General features: G+C 50.6%; 1 protein-coding gene across 1 annotated transcript in view; it reads left to right on the forward strand.

Annotated features, from left to right (window-relative positions):
• Positions 1 to 1213: 1213 nt before the first annotated feature.
• The window catches only part of LOC144602385 (deformed epidermal autoregulatory factor 1 homolog), a 31718-nt gene continuing 7796 nt past the window's right edge, over positions 1214 to 25135 (forward strand). The window contains exons 1-8 of the mRNA XM_078415454.1: positions 1214 to 1318; positions 4247 to 4341; positions 11193 to 11322; positions 13637 to 13783; positions 15148 to 15287; positions 17115 to 17180; positions 22415 to 22541; positions 23599 to 23727. Coding sequence (XP_078271580.1) covers positions 1222 to 1318; positions 4247 to 4341; positions 11193 to 11322; positions 13637 to 13783; positions 15148 to 15287; positions 17115 to 17180; positions 22415 to 22541; positions 23599 to 23727 — 931 coding nt within the window. The 5' untranslated portion in view covers positions 1214 to 1221. The remainder of the gene's footprint in view (positions 1319 to 4246; positions 4342 to 11192; positions 11323 to 13636; positions 13784 to 15147; positions 15288 to 17114; positions 17181 to 22414; positions 22542 to 23598; positions 23728 to 25135) is intronic.

The raw sequence follows: 25135 nt of genomic DNA on the forward strand, positions 1-25135 counted from the left end.
GTGGTGTTATATCAGCATTTAGGTCTCCACAAGGAAACCGGCCCTTTAGCCCACATTGTCCATACTGGCTCCACGTGTCTATGTTTGCCCCACATCCCCCCCAATCCTGAACTGTTCAAGTACCTGTCCAAGTATTGTGCAAGGATCAGTGCTGAGACCTATGTTGTTTATTTGGATGGAGCCCAGCTAGAAGTTTCTAAAATTATAAAAAGCATAGATAGGGTAGACAGACGGAATATTTTCCTGGGGTGGAAAATACTAGAGGGCATAGGTATCAGGTGAGAACAAGGCACTGGAGCCTGAACCCCGGGTTCAAGAACAGCTTCCTTCCAGCAACTATCAGGCTCTTGGACACTGCACAACACTAACCTCAGCAACTATGAACTGTTTGGCTGCACTTGGAACATCGGGTTTTCACTCTTATGGTTACCTAGAACCACAGTCGTTAATTTATTGTATTATTGATTGTTATATATTACCTGATTTATTGCAACAGTGAACCCGTAAAACTGTAGCAAGTAAGAATGGCAATGAAACATCTTTGAGCCCGGAGTCTCAACCAGTTACGGCAGACTTGAAGGATTATCCTCGTTGCAAAGGACGTATGGTTTGATTGTCGCCCTGTGATATAAAATTCCAGGAGAGGAAAAAAATCACAGTATAAAGAAACCCAGCCCTTAAAATGACACAGGTTCAGATGAATGGGTTATTTCACCAGAGAGTCTGCGTCTCTCTCAGTAAATAACTGTAATGTTTGCATTAGCCACTGCTGCGAGTAACTGTGTTTTATGTATAAAACTGGAAGAATAACATTCTGCTGAAGAATGAGCTTTTCCGGTTGCTCCCAAAGCATTCAACACAAACCTGCTCCATCGCAGGGAACCAAAGTGAACAGTTCCCAAAGTTGAACAAAATTTTCTAAGTTCGCCCCGGCTCTCAACAGCGCTCGGGTCGGTGGGAGGACTCGGGTCCCGGCTCGGCAGCGCTCGGGTCCCGGCTCGGCAGCGCTCGGGTCGGTGGGAGGACTCGGGTCCCGGCTCGTCAGCGCTCGGGTCGGTGGGAGGACTCGGGTCCCGGCTCGGCAGCGCTCGGGTCGGCCGGAGGACTCGGGCCCTGGCACCAGCAAACCTCGTGTTGGGAACACTCGGGTCGGTCGGGGATTCGGGTCCCGGTTTCGGAAAGACTCGGGTCGGCGGGACGAAGGAGACGAAGGGGCTCGGCATGGAGGCGCCTGAAGTGACGGCGGTTTCGGTGATGGCGGAGGAGCAGATCGCCATGGCCGAGCAGCTGCCGAGCGCCGACGAGGGCAGCTTCGCAGGCGAGTGTGTGCGGGAGGGGCCGGGAGCAGTGCCAGAGGCCGCGGCCGCGGACCCGCGCCTCACAAAACAATAAATAAAAATATATCGAGGGCGCACGGCGCCGCCAGCGGGAGCCGAGCCGATCCGAGGCGGCCCGAAGCGCTTCGGCTCCAGCTCCGGGCGCTCGGCCCGGATCGGCTCGGTCTCTCTGTCGATCCGCGCCGGCGGGACACGGGCAACGGCGGCGAGTGAAGGGAGCAGTGCGGCGGCGGTTCTTTGTCGGGAGGGAGTGAATGAGAGAGGAATGGAGGGAGGCAGAGAATCATGGAGGGAGCTAGATTACTTGGGGATAGATGAGGGCATGGAGTGAGAGAGTGAATGAGGGATTTGAATGAGGAATAAAGGGAGAGAGGTAGATTACTCGGGAATGGAGGGGGGTAAATGGGCAGTCACGTGGGAAGGCGAAGGGCCATATCTGGGGTGGGGGGAGGTTACCTGAGGCAGAGGCTATGAGAAAAGGCCAGGGGATGGGTCATCGAGTCAGAGCTGTCCAGCATGGCAACAGGCCCTGTGGCCCACCTGTCCAAGTTGGCATACTGGGCCTGCAATTGGCCCATTGCCCTTCCTATCCAAATATCTGTTAAAATTCATAATTGTATAGCTTTAAGGCAAAGATAGACAAATTATTGATTAGAACGGGCGTCAAGGGTCATGGGGATAAGGTAGGAAAATGGGATGAGGAGGCAGAGATCAGCCATGATTAAATGGTGGAGTAGACTCGATGGGCCGAACGGCCTAATTCTACTATAATTTGCGAACATTCTCTGGCAGGTCATTCCAGATAAGGTCTGCCGCAGTAAAGTGAGGATGTTGGGGTTAGTGTGGGGGTCAGGTGAGGGACAAGTGGTTGGCAGGTGAGCAAGTCATGGGGGTCACATAAAAAGGGGCCGTAAATGGAGTGAGCCTAGTAGCAGTGAAGGGCACACTGAGGTTCCCAGGTGAGGGGTTAAGAGAGAATTGGGTATCATGATGGGGGGGGGGGGGGGGTTGAGGTCTCTTGGAGGAAAGGATGTGAGAGGCCCAGGACCCAGGGTGGAGATAAAGAAGTTACAAAGCACAAAAAATATCAGGATCAGTGACAGGATATGGATGGAGTGTGATGGGAGATGCAGGTTAGGGAAATTGATGCAGGTTAGGGAAATTGATGCAGGTTAGGGAATTGGGATTGTGCCTCATGCTGTTGGCCTGGACTGGAAGTGTATTCCACAGATAAGTAATGATCCCTCAACTCGCACTGCAGGGAAAGCGGAAGGTTAATGCAGATCCAATAGCAGGCGATGAGGATTTGTTGAGATATTTACATTCAATGCATTTCAAATAGAATCTCAATATTACACTGGGTGTGATCGTCAATTAAGTTCCTGCAGGCCCTTGAGCAACAAATCCAAAGATTCGATACTCTTGCTGAAAACATTTCTTCCCATCTCTATCTGGAATGGTCTAAGTACTCCAGCTCAGGAGCACACCAACTCCCCAACCCTCTCAAGCCACACAGAATTTTGTTTTTTATAGACCATCTTTCACATGGTTGTTCAATGCTTGCTTCTTTTGGAGCGGGCTGGCTATGTCATTCTGGCAGTTCAATATATTTTCCAGGTGGAACGTTCGTTGGCGTGGCCAGGTTGGGCCGAAGGGCCTGATTCCACACTATGACTATGAAGCTATCTACATTTATGACCAAATCATTTATATATCCCACAAACAACAGAGGTCCCAGCATAGATCCCTGCGGAACACCAATGGTCACAGACCTCCAGCACGAATAACACCCTTCCACCACAACCCTCTGTCTTCTATGGGTGAGCCAGGTCTGAATCTAAATTATCTAGTCATCGTGGATCCTATGCATCTTAAGCCATTGGATCAGCCAACCATGAGGGGATTTTCTCAATTTCAGGCTGGACTCCTGACAAAGGATCCTGGACCTGAAACTAACTGTTCCTCTTTCCACAGATGCTCCCTGACCTGTGCAATATTTATTTATAAAAAACGTTTAGTGTGGTAGAATTTTCAGGGTTATTTCTAATGTACAGAAGCAAAATGATGCTTCCATATCTTGAGTCAACATAGTATCCATTGGGCAGTTTACCTTTCCCAGCTGGATTGTCACAGAGTTGGTACACTGAAAGAGTTGGCACTCTCACTTGCGAGAGATGACGGATATTGACATTTGAAATTTGTCTGAGTTCCTCTCTATTTTCTAGCCCTGATTGGGAACTTTAAGTCAGTTCCTAATAAAGATATAGTATACATGAGGTTGTGTTAACATCCCACAGGGATTCTGCTCATGTTTCCGCATTGTGGGAGTGCGGAGGGGGAGGGGGGTTAGGGTCAGTCGGTGTCTCGGGCTGGGGGTATTTAACTTTGCAGACGTTCCATGAGGCATGACCCACGTAGCAAGATTGAGTCAGTGATCCTGGGATGGATCAGAATCCCAACAGTTCGCTGGATTCAGGAGTGTTACTGAGGTTTGGGGAATGTACTGGGGGAAGCAGGTTGATCCCAAGGAGTGATTCAGTGCCTCTTGTGGCTAGAAATGTTTAGGTATTTGGGGTTCATTGGGCTGTGGTTCCATACTCTGGAGATGGAGGAATGGTCCCTGATGGTGTGTCAGGTGTATGTTGGTGTTCCAACTAGGGGGAAGGGGTAAATCCCTGGCGATGTGGCATTGGTGTGCCTGGAAAGGACACATATTCACTGTAACCTGATCCAGCAAAAGATAGCAAACAAAGCCGAGAAGGAACAATGATCAGACGGCCGGCCTGGGCTGGTGGGCACACCAGTGGACAGGGCAACACCCTGACTGGTACAGGCACAAGGACTGGAGTCAGCTTCTTCATGATCTGACACCTCAATCATCTTTTGTTCTCTTGATTTCTGGGTTGCAGAAGTGACAACGGTGACTGTGGGGAGTATGACTGGAGCCGCCGATAATGTGTTTACGACATCGGTTGCAAATGCGTCCATATCAGAGCATGTGCTGGTAAGTATTCACTTGGCACACATCATACATCCATGTTCTTGTCTCTTGTTTGAGACAGTCCTCAGTAATGTTTACGTCATACATTTTACCTGTTCATTCTGCAGGTGTAAGGTGTTGCTCAGTGGCAACATTAACTAGGTAGACCATAGGAGGCTTCATCTCTATACTCTCGACTTGCTTTCTAATGTTTAGCAAGTACTGCAGTGACGGAGAGAGTCCTGGACCTGTAGAGCACAGAAACATGTCCTTTGGCCCAATGTGTGTGCTGACCATGTTGACATATTGCGCTAGTCCCATTTGCCTGTATATGGCCCATATCCATCTAAACCCTTCCTATCCATAGATCTGTCCAAATGTCTTTATAAAGTCGTGATTATATCCACTTCTACAGCTTCCTCTGGCAGCTCATTCCTGATATCAACTGTCCTCTGAGTGAAAAAGCAGCCCTTGAGGGCAGCCCTTGAGCAAACCTGTGCCGTCTAGTTGTGGAATCTCAGGACTGAAATGCGGAAAAACTTTTTCACCCAGAGAGTTGTGAATCTGTGGAATTCTCTGCCACAGAAGGCAGTGGAGGCCAATTCATTGGATGTTTTCATGTTAGATATAGCTCTTAGGGTTAACGGAATCAAGTGATATGGGGAAAAAGCAGGAACTGGGCACTAGAAACATAGAAAAATAGGTGCAGGAGTAGGCCATTCGGCCCTTCGAGCCAGCACCGCCATTCAAAATGATCATGGCTGATCATCTAAAATCAGTACCCCGTTCCTACCTTTTCCCCATATCCCTTAATTCCTTTAGCCCTAAGAACTAAATCTAACTCTCTCTTGAATTTGATTTATGATTTTGGATGATTAGCCATGGCGGTGCTGGCTCGAAGGGCCAAATGGTCTACTCCTGTACCTATTTTCTATGTTTCTAATCTTGCTCCCTAGGAAAAAGACTGTGAGCATTCAATTTATCCATGCCCCCTAGGATCTTGTAAATCTCAATAAGGTGACCCCTCAGTCTCCAACACTCCAAAGTAAATAGTCTCAGCCTTTCCAACCACTAGCTCGCAAGTCCAGGTAACACCCTGATGAACTTTTTCAACGTCCAACTCTGGTAGCTGGGTGATCAGAACTGCACACAGTACTCCAAGTGTGGTCTCACCAACAACTTGTCCAACTGCATTGTGATGTCCAGATGTGTGGGCAATACCCTTCCCAATGAAGACAAGAATGCACTGACATTGTTGAGACGCAACTCTTGGACGGGTTAACTTGTGCAAATTACAAAGAGCTGGAGTAACTCAGCGGGTCAGATAGCATCTGTGGAAGGAACAGGTGGGTGATGTTTCAGGTTGGGACCCTTCTTCAGACTGACTGCAATGAGGGGAGAAAGCTGGAAAATAAGTTGGGGGGGGCAACAAAACCTGGCAATTGCCAGGTGGATACAGGTGGGTGGACAAAGGCTAGGGATGAATAGGAGAAAATATGGTATCAATTAAGAGGAGTAAAATGTAAAGCCAGAGGGAGGGATCTAGGTGGAACGGGATGGAAGGGTAAGGCAAGAGAGGTGGACAGTGGGAGTTAGCGGGAGAGGTGGATAGTGGGAGAGGTGGATAGCGGGATCTTTGTCCCTCCCCTGACATCAGTCTGAAGGAGGGTCCCGACCCGAAACATTACCCATTCCTTCTCTCCTGAGATGCTGCCTGACCCACTGAGTTACTCCAGCTTTATGTGTCTACCTTGGATAGTGGGAGAAATAGGTGCGCACTGGGGTAGGGATGGAACTGGAAAGAGAGAGGGGGGAGGGTGGGGTGTTGCTTAAAATTGGAGAATTCAATGTTCATATCGTTGGGTTGGAAGCGGAATATGAGATGCTTGTTCTTGTGTGGCCATGGAGGAGACCAAGGGCAGAAAGGTTGGAATGGGAAGGTGTTAACGTGGTAACAACGGGACATCCAGCAGGTCTTGGTGGTCCGAGTGCAAGTGTTTGACAAAATGGTTGCCGAGTCCACGCTTGGTCCCGTCGATGTACAGGAGGCCACATCGGGAGCACCGAATGCAGTGGATGAGGTAGGTGAGAGGAGGTGCACGAGAACCTCTGTCTCACCTAGAATGACTGCTGGGGTCTCTGGATGGAGGTAGGGAGGAGGTGTAGATGTTATAGGAGGGCAGATGTGACATCTCCTGCAGGTCCAGTTGTGTTCCTCTTTGCACTGTCAGCAGTGTGAAAGATTGCCTGGGACTATTTAAGAAGCGCATTCTCCTCCAGGAGTGTTTATCCCAGTGCAGCACTGTATCTGGACTTTGCAAAAGCATTTGATGGATTGAAAAAGGGTTCACAGGATGAGCGGAACTAATGGCATGGGTAGATGATTATTTGAGGGGCGGAGAACAAAGTAGAGACAAGGGGTCATGTTGTTGAGCCATTGCTGATGGGATGCGGCCAGCATCTGTGCTGAGTCCTCTGCTATTCATATTTACTGATCTATGACATTGACACGGTGCAGCGTACCAAGGTTTGCTGAGCAAACGAGGCGAGAAAATGAAGTGTGTCTGGGGAGGGATGTGAATAATCACAGAGGTGAGAAGGAGTATAATGTGGACAGTGTTGAGGAAAATCACCGTGGAAGCAAGATTTGAAAACAGTACTTTGTAAATAGTGGGGACCTTGTAATGTTGGTGGCAGGAGCATTTAGATGCTGTGCATCTGTACATGACTAGGAATTAATTAGGAAGCTAGGTGGTATGCTGGCCTGCATTGCAGGGGATGGAGTACTGGCTGTTGTGCAAGATTGTGGCGAGACCACACCGGGAGTGCCAGGTATAAATTTGTTCTCTGTACCCAGGGAAGGATTTATTGTCTTGGAGACAGTGTAGCATAGCGTGACAACTCAATAGATGTTGTCCTAGCCAGAATGAGTAATAGCAGCCTATTTATACTTGCTGGAGTTTAGCAAAATGAGACATAATCACACTGAGACAGACAAGGTTCCCGGAAGGAGTTTCAGAGTAGATGTCAAGAGTGTTGTTCCTGTATCTGAGGAGTTTGGAACCAATCCCCAGGAAAGTTTGGCCCAATGAAACAGACAGAAGCAAGGAGCAGGAGGAGGCAATTAGTACTTGATTAGGACGGATGTCAGGGGTGATGGGGAGATGGCCGGAGAATGGGGTTGAGAGGGAGAGATAGATCAGCCATGATTGAATGGCAGAGTAGACTTGATGGGCCGAATGGCCTAATTCTGCTCCTATCACTTATGATGAACATAAGGCGGCCTGGCTCTGGGACTGTGATCCACACTCGTGTTGTGTTCAATAAGTCACTGTAACACTATATTGGGACTGTGTTCCGCACTCGTATTGTGTTTGATAATTGGATTCAGATAACAGTTTTAATTCACTCAGTAATTTATTACACTACTAAATAAGGCACATACACTCATGTATACTCGAATATCCCCGAACGCACTCGCAAACCCCGAGTACACAGCAGAGCACGCCGCAGGGTGTTAAGTTCAAGATCACCTGGCACCGTTCGCGACACGGTCCAAGGCTGAGGTTCTCCCACCGAAAGGGCACCCAATGCCAATTTTTATGGCATTTCTTATCAGAGCAGACCGCGCCACTTCCCCCTCCCTGAGGCAACCATAAGCGCCCCTTGTCTGTAACGTTTCTGCGCTACTAGCGGCAGGGTGGTCTACCCAACTATTGCTGTTGTGTTTTGTTCACCAGCGTAACCCTTCCCATAGAATGGCCTGGGAAAGACTGCGTTCCCAAGCACTGATCGCCGGTACGAGGAGATAAACTTGTTTTTTGAGAGGCTATGGCGTGTAAGGGCTGCTAACTTAGCTGAGAACTCTATTTCACATTTTAGCTGAAATTGTCAAGTTTAACCCTTACACTACAACTCGGTGTGAGGGTGGCTGAGCATCCAGTGACAGTCCCTGTCCTCTCTCACACACGTCGCACTCACCCTAAGAACAACATCTAACTCCTTGAATATACAGTATTTAATTATTTGTCTTCAACTGTTTTCTAAGGCGGAGGATGCCACAGGTTCACCAATCTCTGGGAGATGACTTTTACTTCCTCTCAGTCTTCAATGGTTTACCCTTTTCCCTAGTTGACAACCCCAGGTCTAGACTTTCCCAGCAACCACGACTATTCTTCCTCCATCCAGTCTGCCCAAGCCTGTTAGACTTTGTCAGTATCTGTGAAAGTCCCATAATTAGGGTGTAGTCCTTATCTCCCAACCTGCCTTATCCTGGACCTTGCACTGTTTTTTTAATCTGCACTTTCTTGGTCACTGTAACACCATATTCTGCACTCTGGTATTTTTCTCTGTGTACTACCTGTGCATGGCTCGGTTGTATTTCCTCTGTAGCAACAATATCCTCATTCAGGTAATGGTGTCATAAGTGAAATGCTCAACAATACTCAACAATACTGTGGTCTTATGATACGATACGATAGAACTTTATTATCCAACATTCATAAAACACAAGATACATGAAACATGAAATTAAAGTGATGAGTGGAAAGGATTGGGGATGTGCCAAAGATTGGGGAGGGGGGAGGGGAGTCAGTAGTATAAGAAAATAACTGCAGATGCTGGTACAAATCGATTTATTCACAAAATGCTGGAGTAACTCAGCAGGTCAGGCAGCATCTCGGGAGAGAAGGAATGGGTGACGTTTCGGGTCGAGACCCTTCTTCAGACTGATGTCGGGGGTGGGACAAAGGAAGGATATAGGTGGAGACTGGAAGATAGAGGGAGATCTGGGAAGGAGGAGGGGAAGGGAGGGACAGAGGAGCTATCTGAAGTTGGAGAAGTCGACGTTCATACCACCGGGCCGCAAACTGCCCAGGCGAAATATGAGGTGCTGCTCCTCCAATTTCCGGCGGGCCTCACTATGGCACTGGAGGAGGCCCATGACAGAGAGGTCAGACTGGGAATGGGAGGGGGAGTTAAAGTGCTGGGCCACCGGGAGATCAGTTGTGTTAATGCGGACCGAGCGCAGGTGTTCAGCGAAGCGATCGCCGAGCCTGCGCTTGGTTTCGCCGATATAGATAAGTTGACATCTAGAGCAGCGGATGCAATAGATGAGGTTGGAGGAGGTGCAGGTGAACCTCTCTCACCTGGAAAGAATGTTTGGGTCCTTTGATGGAGTTGAGGGGGGAGGTAAAGGGACAGGTGTTGCATCTCGTGCGGTTGCAAGGGAAAGTGCCCGGGGTTAGGGTGGTTTGGGTAGGAAGGGACGAGTGGACCAGGGAGTTGCGGAGGGAACGGTCTCTGCGGAACGCAGAGAGGGGAGGGGATGGGAAGATATGGCCAGTGGTGGGGTCCTGTTGTAGGTGACGGAAATGTTGGTGGATCAGTCTCAGTCTACAGAAGGGGGAGGAGTTGTGCAGTTTAATAGCCACAGGGAAAAGGGATCCCCTGTGGCGTTCTGTACTGCATCTTGGTGGAACTAGCCTGTTGCTGAAGATACTCCTCAGGTTGACCAGTGTGCCAAGGTTCTGTATGACCTCACCATGATAACTCTGCACTTTGTGTCTCCTTTTGTAAATCTGCAATACTTTCAGTCTACAGGTAGAGAGGGATGAACAGATTGAATGAGTGGGGTGAAAGATAAGGACCAGATGAACTCTGCCTGTCTGGGGCTAGGGGCGATGAGGATGTGTGAAACATGGAGGGCTCTGACAACTGTGGCAGACGAGTAGCCATGCATCCTGAGCAAGGAGGACATTGCACAAGTTTTAACAGGCCTCATCATGGGAACAGAGGAACTGAGAGAAAGGGATTAACCGCAACCCTGGTTATATTGGCTGCTCCTGAGGCAGTGTGACGTATAGATGGAGTCAATGGTGGGGAGTCTGGTCTGTGTGATGGACTGGGCTACATCTACAATGATGGGGAGTCTAGTGTGTGTGATGGACTGGATTACATCCACAATTCTCCGCATTTCTTGCGTCTTGGGCAGAGCTGTTGCCAAACCAAACTCTGATGCATCACAATAAGATTCTTTCTGTAGAAGTTGGTAAGAGTTGCTGGAGACGTGCTGAATTTCCTTTGTCTCCTGAGTGAGCGAGTGAGTGAGTGAGTAGAGGTGTGTAGGAAAGAACTGCAGATGCTGGTTTAAATCGAAGGTAGATCACAAAATGCTGGAGTAACTCAGCCTGACAGGCAGCAGGCAGCATCTCTGGAGAGAAGGAATGGGTGACGTTTTGGGTCGAGACCTTTCTTCAGACGTGTTGATGTGCTTTCTTGGCCGTAGCGTTGATGCGGTTAGTTCAGACCAAACTGTTGGTTACAAATAGTTTTCAATGCTGGGGAAAGTTACTGGAGCTGACTGCTGGCAGGCCCATTGGTGGGGATTGATGTTGATGCTGTTTCACATGTGGTGCTGCACAGTATTCCCAGTTCTTCCCAGTTGGATGAGCTCCTCTCTGGAACCTTGCAGGCGTTCCAGAGCCTTCCATGAGAGGGCAGCGTGTCCACATTAAGAGCTGGCACTCTCTGGTACACTGAGTGAATGGCAGTGATCTCGGCCAGAGGCAGAGTTGTTCAGACAGGGCATTAGGCCCATCATGTCCATGCTAACCTGTTAACCTATCTACAGTAATCCCATCTGCCTGGGTCATGTCCTTGTCCTTGCCTTGCCTATTTCTGCCCATCTAAATGTCACTTAAAACTAGTGATTGTATCTGACCCCACCACCTCTCTGAGCAGTCTGCTGCATATCCCAGCATTAGTACTTTCTAGCATTCATTGTTGGTAGTTTAACTGTTTTAACCTGTTATTCTGACCATGGGATATTGAGAATGCTGAGGTTCCTGTCTTTGAGCTCGTGTGTTTGTGTGTAGTCAGGCAGGACCACGCTGCAGATTGGAGAGGGACTGCCCACGGACAAGGCAACGCTAATCGTGGTCCACACCGATGGCAGCATCGTGGAAACGACCGGCCTCAAAACACCCAGCACACCCATCACACAAGGTACGGTGCCACAGTGCCAGGAGAGGATAGGGGGGTGGGGGCAGAGGAGCCTGGGGGTGGGGATGGGGAAGGGGCATACGTGGGTATGAGCTGGGGGTGGTGGCGGTTGAGTGGACTCTGGGGCACTGGATGTATTCTGCGGAGGAGTGAGTAAGCTCTGGGGGTGGTGAGGTTGTGAGGGGGGGGGGGAGGATGGGACACGGTGAGGTTGGGGTGAGGGGCCGTGAGGTAGGGGAGCGGGGTCAGGGCAGTGAGCTCAGGGGGGGTCAGGACAGTGAGCTCTGGGGGGCGGGTGTTGAGCTCTGAATCAGATGTGAGTTCAGGTTTAAGGAGAGATTTGCTGCGGGTGAGGTGAACATTCCTGAGGTTTTTTTCTCGTGTTTGTGCCAGGAGTATAGGGTAGGGCAGGTGATTTATTTCAGATTCCAGCCCGAACAAAGTTCTTCAATTGTTTTATTGCATTGGGTGGTTTATTTACCAAAGCACTTCCCTGTTAGCTTCCTCCCTCTTGCATGTGCCTGGGTCTGGATCTGGGTCGGGGCCGAGGCCTGGGTCTGGGCCTGGGTCTGGGTCTGGGCCCGGGGTTCAGATAAAACACAACTCCACTTTCACAAACCTGGGTGGCCGTTTGCAGACTTGTTTGTGTGAGCTAGTTATGGTTAGGGCTAGTAACCCTGGTTATTACTGGTAGCAACTGGTTACTGTTACAACATCGACCACACTCCAGGAATTCTTTCACTGGCAGGAAAACACTATGAGATTTCTCACGGTTGTTGTGCTGGGTGCGATGGAGATGTAAATGTCTGGCAATATCAGCAGGAGGCATGTACTGTCAATAGGAATGGTCATCCCGCTGTGCGAGTTCTAACACTGGGAAATCACTGCACGGAAGAGGAAATGAGATCAACTCTGAATATTAATAGGAGTTAGAGTGTTGATGACCTGATGGTCCGAATGGCCTTGTGAGCTGGACCCTCTCAGAATCTGCACTAACTGATGCTCTTGAGAGCTGCTCATGTAATCTAGGGCCCCTGAAATGCCCATGTGGTATTGCCTGACCTGCCTTTTGTATAAACTAGTACCTTGTCAGGAAAAGGGAGATCTTTCTGACTCTTCCTTTGATAAGGTCCCACATAGGAGATTAATGGGCAAAATTAGAGCACATGGTATTGGAGGTACGGTACTGACAGAGATAGAAAATCGGTTGGCAGGCAGGAAACAAAGAGTGGGAATTAACGGGTCACTTTCAGAATAGCAGGCAGTGACTACTGGGGTACCGCAAGGCTCGGTGCTTGGGCTGCAGCTATTTACAATATACATTAATGATTTAGATGAAGGGATTAAAAGTAACCTTCGCAAATTTGCAGATGACACAAAGCTGGGTGGAGGTGTGAACTGTGAGGAGGATGCTATGAGGATGCAGGTGATTTGGACAGGTTGGGTAAGTGGGCAGATGCATGGCAGATGCAGTTTAATGCAAATAAATGTGAGGTTATCCACTTTGGTGGCAAGAACAGGAAGGCAGATTATTATCTGAGTGGCGTCACGTTAGGAAAAGGGGATGTACAACGAGATCTGGGTGTCCATGTTCATCAGTCACTGAAAGTAAGCAGCAGGTACAGCAGGCAGTGAAGAAAGTTAATGGCATGTTGGCCTTCATAACAAGAGTAGTTGAGTATAGGAGCAAAGAGGTCCTGGCCCAGTTGTACAGGGCCCTAGTGAGACCACACCTGGAGTACTGTGTTGCAGTTTTGGTCTCCAAATTTGAGGAAGGACATTCTTGCTATTGAGGGAGTGCAGCGTAGGTTCACAAAATTAATTCCCGGGTTGGAGGGACTGTCATATGTTGAAAGAATGGAGCGACTGGACTTGTACACACTGGGAATTTAGGAGGATGAGAAGGGATCTTATTGAAACATGTAAGATTATTAAGGGATTGGACCCGCTAGAGGCAGGAAACATGTTCCCGATGTTCGAGGAGTCCAGAACCAGGGGCCACAGTTTAAGAATAAGGGGCAGGCCATTTAGAACGGAGATGAGGTAAAAAAACCTTTTCAACCCAGAGAGTTGTGAATCTGTGGAATTCTCTGCCTCAGAAGGCAGTGGAGGCCAATTCACTGGATGCTTTCAAGAGAGAGTTAGATAGAGCTCTTAAAGATAGTGGAGTCAAGGGATATGGGGAGAAGGCAGGAACGGGGTACTGATTATGGATGATCAGCCATGATCACAGTGAATGGTGGTGCTGGCTCGAAGGGCCGAATGGCCTACTGCACCTATTGTCTATTGTCTTGTCTTCCTCCTGGTTTCACACTAGGTCCACAGACGCCATCCACTCCACTGACACCAGGTCCCGACAAAGATGGAACAAAATACAACTGGGATCCTTCTGTGTACGAGAATGAGTTGCCAGTTAGATGCCGGAATACCAGTGGCATTTTGTTCAAGAACAAGCTTGGTTCCGGTGAGAAATCAAGTTCTATCGTATCATATCGTAAACCTCCGCTGTTCCAGGGGCTTCCCTGCTTCACCTCCCAGACTGTGGTGAAGTGAGGCTGTCTGCTGTGATTGCTGCATCACACAACTGGTGGGCGAGGTGGCGGTGAACGTAACTGCTGGGGCCAGTTCCAGCATCTCCTCTGCTGCTAGAGTGTAGCACAGACTGCTGGCAAACAAGGTTACCAAACAGGTTTTTAGTCTATCCCGAATCAACCCTTCTCTTTTCAAATGCAAATAAGCCCTGTCACTCCGAATGCCTTCAGTAATGTTCTCCACTAATGTGACACTCACCAACCAGTAGTTCCCTGGATTGTCTGTGCAGCCTTTCTTTAATAATGGCACATTAGACGCCGTCCAGTCTTCCAGTCCCTCACTTGCCGTGACTGATGATACAACCATCTCTGCCAGCATCCCGGCAATCCCCTTCATTGCTGCCAACAATGTCCTAGGATGCACCTGGCCAGGCCTGGGGTTCATGCACCTTTATGCACCAGGACCCCCCCAACACCACCTCCTTTATAACATGGACATGCATCAAGACATCACTGCCCTGAGATTACCAGCTTCCATGTCCTCCATGGTAATCACAGAGGAGGAGTATCCATGTAAGACCTTGCCCATCTCGCTTGGTTCCACAATGAGACCACTACACTGGTCTATGGGACCTATCCTCTCCCTCGTTACCCTTTTGCTCTTAGTATACTCAGAGAATCTTTTAGGGTTTTCATTTCTTTATCTCCCTTTTCACCCACCTGATTTCTGTTGTAAGTGTACTCCTACATCCTTTATATTCCTCTAGGACCTCAGTTGATCCCATCTGCCTAAACAACTCCTTCATGACCAAGCCCTCAATAACCCTCATCAACCAGGTTCCCTAATCCTGCCATCATTTCCCTCCAATTTAACAGGAATGCACTGGGCCTGAACTCTCCATATCTCCCTTTTAAACGTCTTTCTCTTACCAAATGCCATCTCCCAGTAGCAGGTCGAGGTTGCCTCCTCTCTGGTGAGGCCATCACATATTTGAAAAAACTTTCCTGGGCACTGCCAACACATTCTGCCCATGTAAGGCAGCCCCATTAATATCAGTGAAATCAAATCACCTTCCATTACAACCCTATTAGCCCTGTACCTGTCATTCAACCTTTAACCAGATCTCTGTACGGAATGTATCATTCACAAGGTCGTGGTCTTGCTCAGTTTGGTCAGACAGAGAGGGGTGTTGCTGCTGAATCCATGCATGGTGTGTGTTTACAGTTGTGTGACAGATGCAAGGGGGGGGGGGGGGCAGGGGGCAGGGCCTGTGAGTGACCTGCAGTGTATTTCCAGGAGGCCGGGGGCGTTGCGTTAAACACGGGGAGAACTGGTTCACTCCCACGGAGTTTGAAGGGATGGCAGGTCGGGCTAGCAGCAAGGACTGGAAAAGGAGCATCCGTTACGCTGGCCGGCCCCTGCAGTGCCTGATACAGGTAAGAGTGTGCGGCAGCAGAACAACGTGGGGAGATATTAGCCTCGTCCCGTCCCAAAACATGACCATGGCATGCCCTATCCTGGTCAGGTCCACTCCTGGCTTGGCCTGTCCAGTCCCATCCTGTCCAGTCCCATCCTGTCCACCCCCATCCTATCCTGTCCAGTCCCATCCTGTCCACCCCCATCCCATCCTGTCCAGTCCCTTCCTGCCCAGTCCCATCCTGCCCACCCCCGTCCCATGCTGTCCACCCCCTGTCCCATCCTGTCCACCCCTGTCCCGTCCCCCTGTCCACCCCCGTCCCATCCTGCCCACCCCGTCCCATCCTGTCCAGTCCCATCCTGTCCACCCGCGTCCCATCCTGTCCAGTCCCATCCTGTCCACCCCCTGTCCCATCCTGTCCACCCCCGTCCCATCCTGTCCACCCCCGTCCCATCCTGTCCACCCCCGTCCCATCCTGTCCACCCCGTCCCATCTTGTCCAGTCCCATCCTGTCCACCCCGTCCCTTCCTGTCCATCTTTGTCCTGCTCCTGTCTACCCCTGGCCTGGCCAGGCCCGTCCACTCCTGACCTGGTGTGCCCTGATCTGGTCCTGTCCCCCTCCCTGACCCCCCTCCGTTCCCCTTGGTGTCCCCATCCCGTGTCCCAGTCCCCATCCCTTGTCCCCATCCCGTGTCCCAGTGCCGTGTGCTTTTCCAGCTCTTCATTAGAGCCAGGTCTTCTCCTGCTGTCTTACTCCTCATCCATGTACATTCCTCAGCCTCTCCTGCCTTCTCAAGTTATTAGGGAATGAGTCGCCATATCCTCTCAGGTGTAGCTCCCGAAACTTCGTCTGCAAAGGGCTTGTCCTTTCCCCTCTAAGTATTTTGGAAAAGAGTTTGAATCCACAACGTCTAGGAACCGGGAAGAGTGAGGAGAAATGTTTGGGTTTGTATTTGACTCTGTGGCTTCAGCGAGTCCGGACGAGGTGGGAGCTGCTGCTGAGCCTGGGAATGAGAGGCCAAAGTCAGAGATCAGATTGGCCGTGGGAGGGAGAATTAATCTGACAGGGCCACCCTGACGAGGGTTTTATACAAACACATTCCTGATCTGTAAAACACAAAGTGCTGGATGAATTCAGCGGGTCAGGCAGCTTCTGTGGGCATAATGGGCATAATGTTTTGGGTCGGGACTTGATATATGTTTGACTTCCTCAATGTGGGTAAAACCACATCCTGAGCACTGGATGCAGTCCACCAGGTCGGAAGAGGACAGGGGATCGTGTAGTGAGGCTACACATTAGGAACTAAAAAACAAGATGGTGATTTGACCTTCCCAAACATTGACTGGGATTGACAGAGGGATTAAGGGTGAGGATGGGGTGGAATTTGTTTAGTGTGTTTCGAGGAAAGATTTCTCAAACAATATGTCGGTGACCCTACCAGGAAGGACATGGAGCTGTACAGCACAGGAACACGCCCTTTGGCCAACAATGTCTGTGCCAATCACGATGTCAGATTAAACTAATCTCCTCTGCCTGCATGTGATCCATATCCTGCCATTCCCTGCACATTCATGTCCTTATATAAAATCCATTAAACACCACTATTGTATCTGCCTCCACCACCACCCCTGGCAGTGCATTCCAAGCATCCGCCATTCCCTGAGTAAAAAAAACTTGCCCAGCACATCTCTAAGCTTTGCCCTTCAGGATGCTTCCTGCCCTGCTGAGTATTTCCAACATTCTGTGTGTGTGTGTGTCTGATTTTGTGCAGAATGCTCAGCATGTTTGTATTGGAGGACAGCCAGAGCTCAATCTCCATCACTGTTTCTGTGCTTCTGTCTCCAGGATGGCATTCTAAATCCACATGCAGCGTCCTGCACTTGTGCTGCCTGCTGCGACGACATGTCTCTGGTAAGTTGCTGCTGTGGGGGCTGGTGGGTGTTCTGAAGGTGCTGTCATGAATAACTTTATCAATGTCCAGTACCACATAGTGATGACATTTATTCACCCTTCTTCAGACTGATGTCAGGGGGCAGGACAAAGGAAGGATATAGGTGGAGATAGAGGGAGAACTGGGAAGGGGGAGGGGAAGAGAGGGACAGAGGAACTATCTAAAGTTGGAGAAGTTAATGTTCATACCGTTGGGCTGCAAGCTGCCTAAGCGAAATATGAGGTGCTGTTCCTCCAATTTCCGGTGGGCCTCATTATGGCACTGGAGGAGGCCCATGACAGAAAGGTCAGACTGGGAGTGGGAGGGGGAGTTGAAGTGCTCAGTCACCGGGAGATCAGGTTGGTTAAGGCGGACTGAGCGAAGGTGTTGAGCGAAACGATCGGCGAGCCTGCGTTTGGTTTCGCCGATGTAAAGAAGTTGACATCTAGAGCAGCGGATACAATAGATGAGGTTGGATGAGGTGCAGGTGAACCTTTGTCTCACCTGGAAAGACGGTTTGGGTCCTTGGATGGAGTTGAGGGGGGAGGTAAAGGGAAGGTGTTGCATCTCCTGCGGTTGAAGGGGAAAGTGCCCGGGGATGGGGTGGTTTGAGTAGGAAGGGACGAGTGGACCAGGGAGTTACGGAGGGAACGGTCTCTGCGGAACGCTGAAAGGGGAGGTGATGGGAAGATCTGGCCAGTAGTGGGATCCCGTTGGAAGTGATGGAAATGTTGGAGGATGATTTGTTGGATACGCTGGCTGATGGCGTGGAAGGTGAGAACGAGGGGGATTCTGTCCTTGTTACGAATGGGGGGAGGGGGAGCAAGAGCAGAGCTGCGGGATATTGAAGAGGTCCTAGTGAGAGCCTCATCTATAATGGAAGAGGGGAAGTCTCGTTTCCTGAAGAATGAGTGTGAAACACCTGATCCCGGGCACAGATGCGGCATAGACGGAGGAATTGGGAGTAGGGGATAGACTTTTTGCAGGAGACAGGGTGGGAAGAAGTGTAATTCCCACTGATTCGCATAGCTATTTGAACTACACTTCTTCCCACCCTGTCTCCTGCAAAAAGTCTATCCGCTACTCCCAATTCCTCCGTCTACGCCGCATCTGCGCCCGGGATGAGGTGTTTTACACTAGGGCATCAGAGATCTCCTCATTCTTCAGGAAACAAGGCTTCTCCTCTTCCATTATAGATGAGGTTCTCACTAGGACCTCTTCTATATCCCGCAGCTCCGCTCTCGCTCCCCCTCCTCCCCATTCGTAACAAGGACAGAATCCCCCTCGTTCTCACCTTCCACCCCATCAGCCAGCGTATCCAACAAATCATCCTCCAACATTTCCGTCACCTCCAACGGGACCCCACTACTGGCCACATCTTCCCATCCCCTCCCTTTTCTGCATTCCGCAGAGACTGTTCCCTCCGTAACTCCCTGGTCCACTCGTCCCTTCCTACCCAAACCACCCCATCCCCGGGCACTTTCCCCTGCAACAGCACGAGATGCAACACCTGTCCCTTTACCTCCCCCCTTAACTCCATCTAAGGACCCAAACAGTCTTTCCAGGTAAGACAGAGGTTCACCTGCACCTCCTCCAACCTCATCTATTGTATCCGCTGCTCTAGATGTCAACTTCTTTACATCGGCGAAACCAAACGCAGGCTCGGCAATCGTTTCGCTTAACACCTTCGCTCAGTCCGCCTTAACCAACCTGATCCCCCGGTGGCTGAGCACTTCAACTCCCCCTCCCACTCTGACCTTTCTGTCATGGGCCTCCTCCAGTGCCATAGTGAGGCCCACCGGAAATTGGAGGAACAGCACCTCATATTTCGCTTGGGCAGCTTGCAACCCAACGGTATGAACATTAACTTCTCCAACTTTAGATAGTTGCTCTGTCCCTCTCTTCCCTTCCCAGTTCTCCTTCTATCTTCCTGTCTCCACCTATATCCTTCCTTTGTCTCACCCCCTGACATCAGTCTGAAGAAGGGTCTCGACCCGAAACGTCACCCATTCCTTCCCTCCTGAGATGCTGCCTGACCCGCTGAGTTACTCCAGCATTTTGTGAATAAATACCTTCGATTTGTACCAGCATCTGCAGTCATTTTCCTACACATGGTGATGACATGTCCCTGGTAAGCTGCTGTGGGGACTTGTGGGTGTTGTAATGTCTCTGATAAGGTCCCTGGCAGCTGGGGATTGGTGGGTGTTGTAATGTCTCTGATAAGGTCCCTGGCAGCTGGGGACTGGTGGGTGTTGTAAAGGTGCTGTGATTAATGACCAGTATCACACGGTGATGTGGTCACCGTGGTCTATGAGCTGCTGAGAGACACATCTACAGGTTAACATTGTGGTTTTACAGCAAAGCTGCTGTACAAGTCAGTGTCAGTTTGTCAATGAAATTCCAACCGTGATCTTCATGTGAGGCCGTCTTCTGTCGTTTATGACTATTCTCACCAACACCAACTCTGACCCCCCCAGCAAATAGACTGCTGGAAGAACTCAGCAAGTTGAGCAGCATCTGTGTGGGAAAGAGTGGTCTCAGCCTGAAACATCACCCCTTCCTTCTCTCCAGAGATGCTGCCTGTCCCTCTGAGTTATTCCAGCATTTTGTGTCTCTCCTCGGTTTAAACCAGCATCTGCAGTTCCTTCCTAAACACAACATCTGTGTGGGGGATTGGTTAACATTTGGGCTGAAATCATGCATGAAACCATGGTGAACTACAGGAAGCCTTTAAAGAGGAGGCTTAATGGGGATCCGAGGGGTACATTTTGCACACAGACTACTCAGTATCTAGGATGAGCTGCCAGAGGTGGCGGTGGAGACAGGAACATTAACAACATTTAAGAGGCATCTAGACGGGTACCTGAATAAGCAGAGCATGGAAGTACAGGTATATGGAATTAATGCAGGCATGTGGGAATAATGTAGATAGACATGAGGGTCAGCATAGACACGGTGGGCCGAAGGGTCTTGTTCTCTGTTGTACGCTCCATCTTGGCAATGCTCTCAGAGCATTTGGTGTTGCTATAACCTCACAACCACATGCAGTTCTGCTACAATGCGACAGTTGTCTTCTTAAGAACCTCCCGTCACAGTAAATTGTGTTTTACAAACAGTTGTGTCAATGGGGTTCACAGACACACAGAAAGTACTGCACATGAACAGGCCGCTCGGCCCACAATGTCTGTGCTGAACATAATGTCAAGTTAAACCAATCTCCTCTGCCTGCACATGATCCACATCCCTCCATTCCCTGCATATCCATGTGCCTACCCAAAAACCTCTTAAACACCACTATCGTATCTGCCTCCACTACAACCCCCGGCAGCGTGTTCCAGGCACCCACAACCCTCTGTGTAAAAAGACTTGCCCCGCACATCTCCTTTAACCTTTGCCCCTCTCATCTTAAAGCTATGCCCTCTAGAGTTTGATATTTCTACCCTGCGGAACAGGTTCTGACTATCTGCCCTGGTTTGTGGTGAGAGAGCTCCACACTTGCAATTACAAAGGCATTTTATTTCTGCAGGAGTTTCAAAGGTAAAGGTCTTTTTTAATAGCTTTAAGTGTATTGGGTTACCACAAGTTAAACAAACCAGAGGCTGCATGTTACCATGTTGAATAGAGTAAATTACTGGAGGATTCCGCCCTATAATTGGTTGCCCAGGTATCGATAGAAGCGATCGCGTGTCAGTTTCCAAAGTAACTCTGGAATGGTCTCTGCAAGGATGCTTGTCCTTGTTCTTCAGGGACGGTAGTGTTTGATTGTGGCCAGGAGGTTACATGGAAACGGAATGTCCTTCCCCAGTTTGTTTCTGGTTGACTGTTTCCAATGTAACCCTTTCCCCTGCCACAGCGAAACCTGCAGTCTGAGCCTGGTTAATGCAGGGCTCATTCCCCGATCAATACCACGTTGTAACTAATGTAATAAAAGGAACTGCAGATGCTGGTTTATACCAAAGATAAACACAATTGTTATAACTAACTCAGCCCGTGGAATAGAGGTAGTGTTCCCTGATTCAGAGATAGAGCTCTTAAGGATAGCGGAGTCGGGGGGTATGGGGAGAAGGCAGGAACGGGGTACTGATTGAGAACGATCAGCCATGATCACATTGAATGGCAGGGCTGGCTCGAAGGGCCGAATGGCCTACTCCTGCACCTATTGTCTATTGTCTATTATCATGCTTGTTACATTCCATCCACGTTATGGAACATTGCGTGTAAAGGTGGAAGCGGACAATGAAAATGGTCTAAGCCTAGCTCAGCCCAGCCTGACCTGGCCCAGCCCGGCCTGACCCAGTCCAGCTCGATCCAGCTCAGCACAGCCTGACCCAGCCCAGCGCAGCCCAGCCGACGCAGCCCAGCCCAGCCTGACCCAGACCAGCCCGGCCTGACCCAGTCCAGCTCGATCCAACTCAGCACAGCCTGACCCAGCCCAGCCGTCCCAGCCCAGCCCGGCCCAGTGTAGCCTGACCCAGCCCACCCCAGCCTGACTCAGCCCAGCCCAGCATGGCCCAGCCCAGCCTGATCCAGCTCAACCCAACCTGACCCAGCCTAGTTCAGCCCTGCCTAGCTCAGCCCAGTCTGACCCAGCTCAGCCCAGCCCAGCCCAGCCAGGCCCAGCCCGACCAGCGCAGTCCAGCCTGACCCAGCCCAACCTGACCCAGCCCGGCCCAGCTCAGCCAAGCCCAACTGATCCAGGCCTAGACTGGCTCAGCCCGGCCCAGCTCAGCCCAGCCCAGCCTGATCCAACTCAGCCCGGCCCAGCCTGACCCAGCTCAGCTAAGCCCCCAGCCCGCGCGCTGTCAGAGTGGGGTCTGAACTGTAGAGGGTGGGGGTGGGGGCAGCTCACTGTGGGTCACTGGGTTGCACAACGCAGGGTCGGTGTTGCTGGACGGGTGTGCTGGGGAGGGCAGGTGTGAGTCGGCACAGCTCGGTACGGCTGGGCCGGGCTGGGAGAGTGTGGGGAGGTGGGGTATAACCGTTGTTCATCGCTCACAGACCGGCTGGGCTGGGCTGTGCTGGGTTGGGAGAGTGTGGGGAGGTGGGTTGGGGGCTGGGAGAGTGTGGGGAGGAGAGTGTAGAGTGGTGTGTATAACCCTTGTTCCTCACTCACAGAGTGGCCCAGTCAGACTCGGGAAGGCAGGGCGGGTGCAGGGCTGGGCTGGGCTGGAACAGTATGGGTTGGTGATATATAACCCTTGTTCCTCACTCACAGACCGGCCCGGTCAGGCTTTTTGTCCCCTACAAAAGACGCAAAAAGGAAAACGAACAAAGCACGACTCCGGTTAAGAAGGAATCTCCCAAGAACATCCAATTGCTGCCTGCGGCCACAGCAACAGCATGTACGTCTCCGTATGTCTGCGTGTCTCTCTGGTGGTGAGGTGTGAGTGTGGGCTGGGGCCGACTGACCCGAGAACCAGACGTTCACTATAGAACAGTAAGGATGGACCCCACCCAGATACGTGGCGATATCTCTGAGGCCTGGCAGCCCCACCCCCCGTGATCAGGGGGTTGTCGTTACCAACGGGCCCTGAGGTACCGACTGAGGTGGCGTGTAGTGGTCCCTGTCCATCATAACACTGAATACGTCAGCAAGTGGGTTATGGTTGATGCAGCCCCCTTCCCATTGAACGCCCTCCTCAATGCTGGGGCTTTATCATTGATCCTGCACCCCTTCCTCTGTATTGGATGAATGATGCACCATCCCCTCCCCATTGTACACCCTCATCAATGTTAGGGCTTTATGATTAATCCAGCACCCTCTCTCCCTACACCCCCCTCAGTGTTAGGGCTGGTGAAATGCAGTTGAACCACTCCTTGGCTGTCTCTCCATCCCAGCCACGCCTCTGCTCACTGAACCCTATTCATTCCCCGTCAGTCACCAGTTTGAGTTCAAATTCTCATCTTTGATTTCAAGTCTGGAATATCCCCATTTCTCAAATCTCCATGGGCAAACACGCCCTCAGCAAACACTTTGCTGCTGTCGTCCTGACTGTGTGTCAGCCCCTGCATCATTACACTCAGCCAGTCAAGCAACATCTGTGGGGAGAGAAACCGGTCAACATGTCGACCCAGTTACCCCCTCCTCACAGGGGAGAGGGGGAGGAGAATCGCTGAAACCAGAGGATAGGACAGGTTTAGAGGGATATGGGCCAAATGCAGGCAGGTGGGACTAGTGTAGCTGGGACATTGTTGACCGGTGTGGGCAAGTTGGGCCAAAGGGCCTGTTTCCACACTGTATCACTCTCTGACTAGGTTGGGCAGATTTTATGCTAGATTTTGAATTGAGAACCTTACAAGAAACTGAATCTCCTCAGTCACTGGGTGTTAAAGTGTTGAATTGTAATGGTGCACACAGAGCTCTCTGTACATAATAATGGACACCTGTGTTATTTCCAGTTACAATGACCCCAGCTGGACAGATCACTCCATCCGGGACTCTGGCCTTCGAGCGATCGGCCACAACAGATGCCACGGCCATTATTGCAGATGGTGCAGCACAGGGAGATGTCTTCACCAGTACCACAGGTATGTCACATTGCTCACTCCACACCGGTGTGGTTTAAAGACAGCCCAGACGAGTCAGTGCTGAACACTAACCACCGCGCTCTGGCATAAGCCCAACTTCCCAGGGCAGCTGCATGATCCCCCTGGAGCAGCCTTCTGTACTGTAATGGATCTGTGTGCGGAAGGGTGGGCTGAGAGTGTGGATCAGTGGGTCAGGGTGGGGATCAGTGGGTTGGGGTCAGTGGGTTAGGGTCAGTGGGTCAGATTGGGGGTCAGTGTGGGGTCTTGTGGTCAGTGTGGGGATCAGAGTGGGGTCAGTGTGGGGTCTAGGCATCAGTGGGTCAGAGTGTGGGTCTGAGGGTCAGAGGGTCAGAGTGGGGGTCAGTGTGGGTCTGAGGGTCAGAGGGAGGGTCAATGTGGGGTCTGGGGGTCAGTGTGGGAGTCAGAGTGGGGTCAGGGGGCCAGTGTGAGGTCTGGGGTCAGTGGGGATTGGGGGGGTCAGTTGTGGGGATCAGAGTGTGTGTCAGTGTGGGGGTCAGGGGGTCAGTGTGGGCACACTCCCATGGAAAGGTGAGCTGTGCCATGTGTCTATGTCGTGTCCCCAGCGTGTGGGAGGAGTGAGGACCAACAACAGTAAACCACCATTATTGTACACAGTTAAACATCTAAATATGTTCCAGCAACTTGACAGGTTAATTGTACCCCTGTCACATCCCTCACTTGCCGTTGGAATGAATGGGATGTGACAGACATATAATCTACCTTTGCCAGCAACACCTTAATCTTTGACCTTGCTGGTTGGAACTGAAGTCAATAATGTCGGCAGTCACACATAGTCACAGGTTTAGATTGAAAATATCAGTGTTACACAAATTGTACAGAATCTGTCCCTGGAGGCACAGACTGCAATAGTATCGATGACCGTGTCACACTCCAGCTATTTGTGTAAGATCTCACACATCACCGCCTAAAGCCTCGCCAATCGTGTGAGAACAGTGTATTTTGGAAATTACACTTTCAACAACGTGTTACAAAGATAGCAACAAAACTCCATGTGATATGAGAAACAATTCAGCAATAATATCCTTGGTGTAATGTTTTATTATAAGGGGACTCTGGCACAAGTTGCTTGTGTTGTTTGTCAGGTGGTGCTGGTGTGCTGAATCGTCCAGTAATTTGCTGGCTCTGCTTGTGGACTGTTTGGCTTTCACCCGTTAATGTAAAGGGGGGACTTTATGCTTCAGTGACAGGCTCCCTGTGATGGTCTGGGATGAACCAGGGACCCATGGTGTGTGCAGGGGGACATGGTGTGTGCAATAGACCCATGTCTGCAGAGCCTGCTTTGTCCAGTGCTGGTCCTCATTAACAGGGGGTGCCTGCTCAGGGCCCTGACTAACAGCAGCAGAGATGTGCTTCCTTCGTCCATCCC

Source organism: Rhinoraja longicauda, chromosome 18 (genome assembly GCF_053455715.1).
Source record: "Rhinoraja longicauda isolate Sanriku21f chromosome 18, sRhiLon1.1, whole genome shotgun sequence".
NCBI lineage: Eukaryota > Metazoa > Chordata > Chondrichthyes > Rajiformes > Arhynchobatidae > Rhinoraja > Rhinoraja longicauda.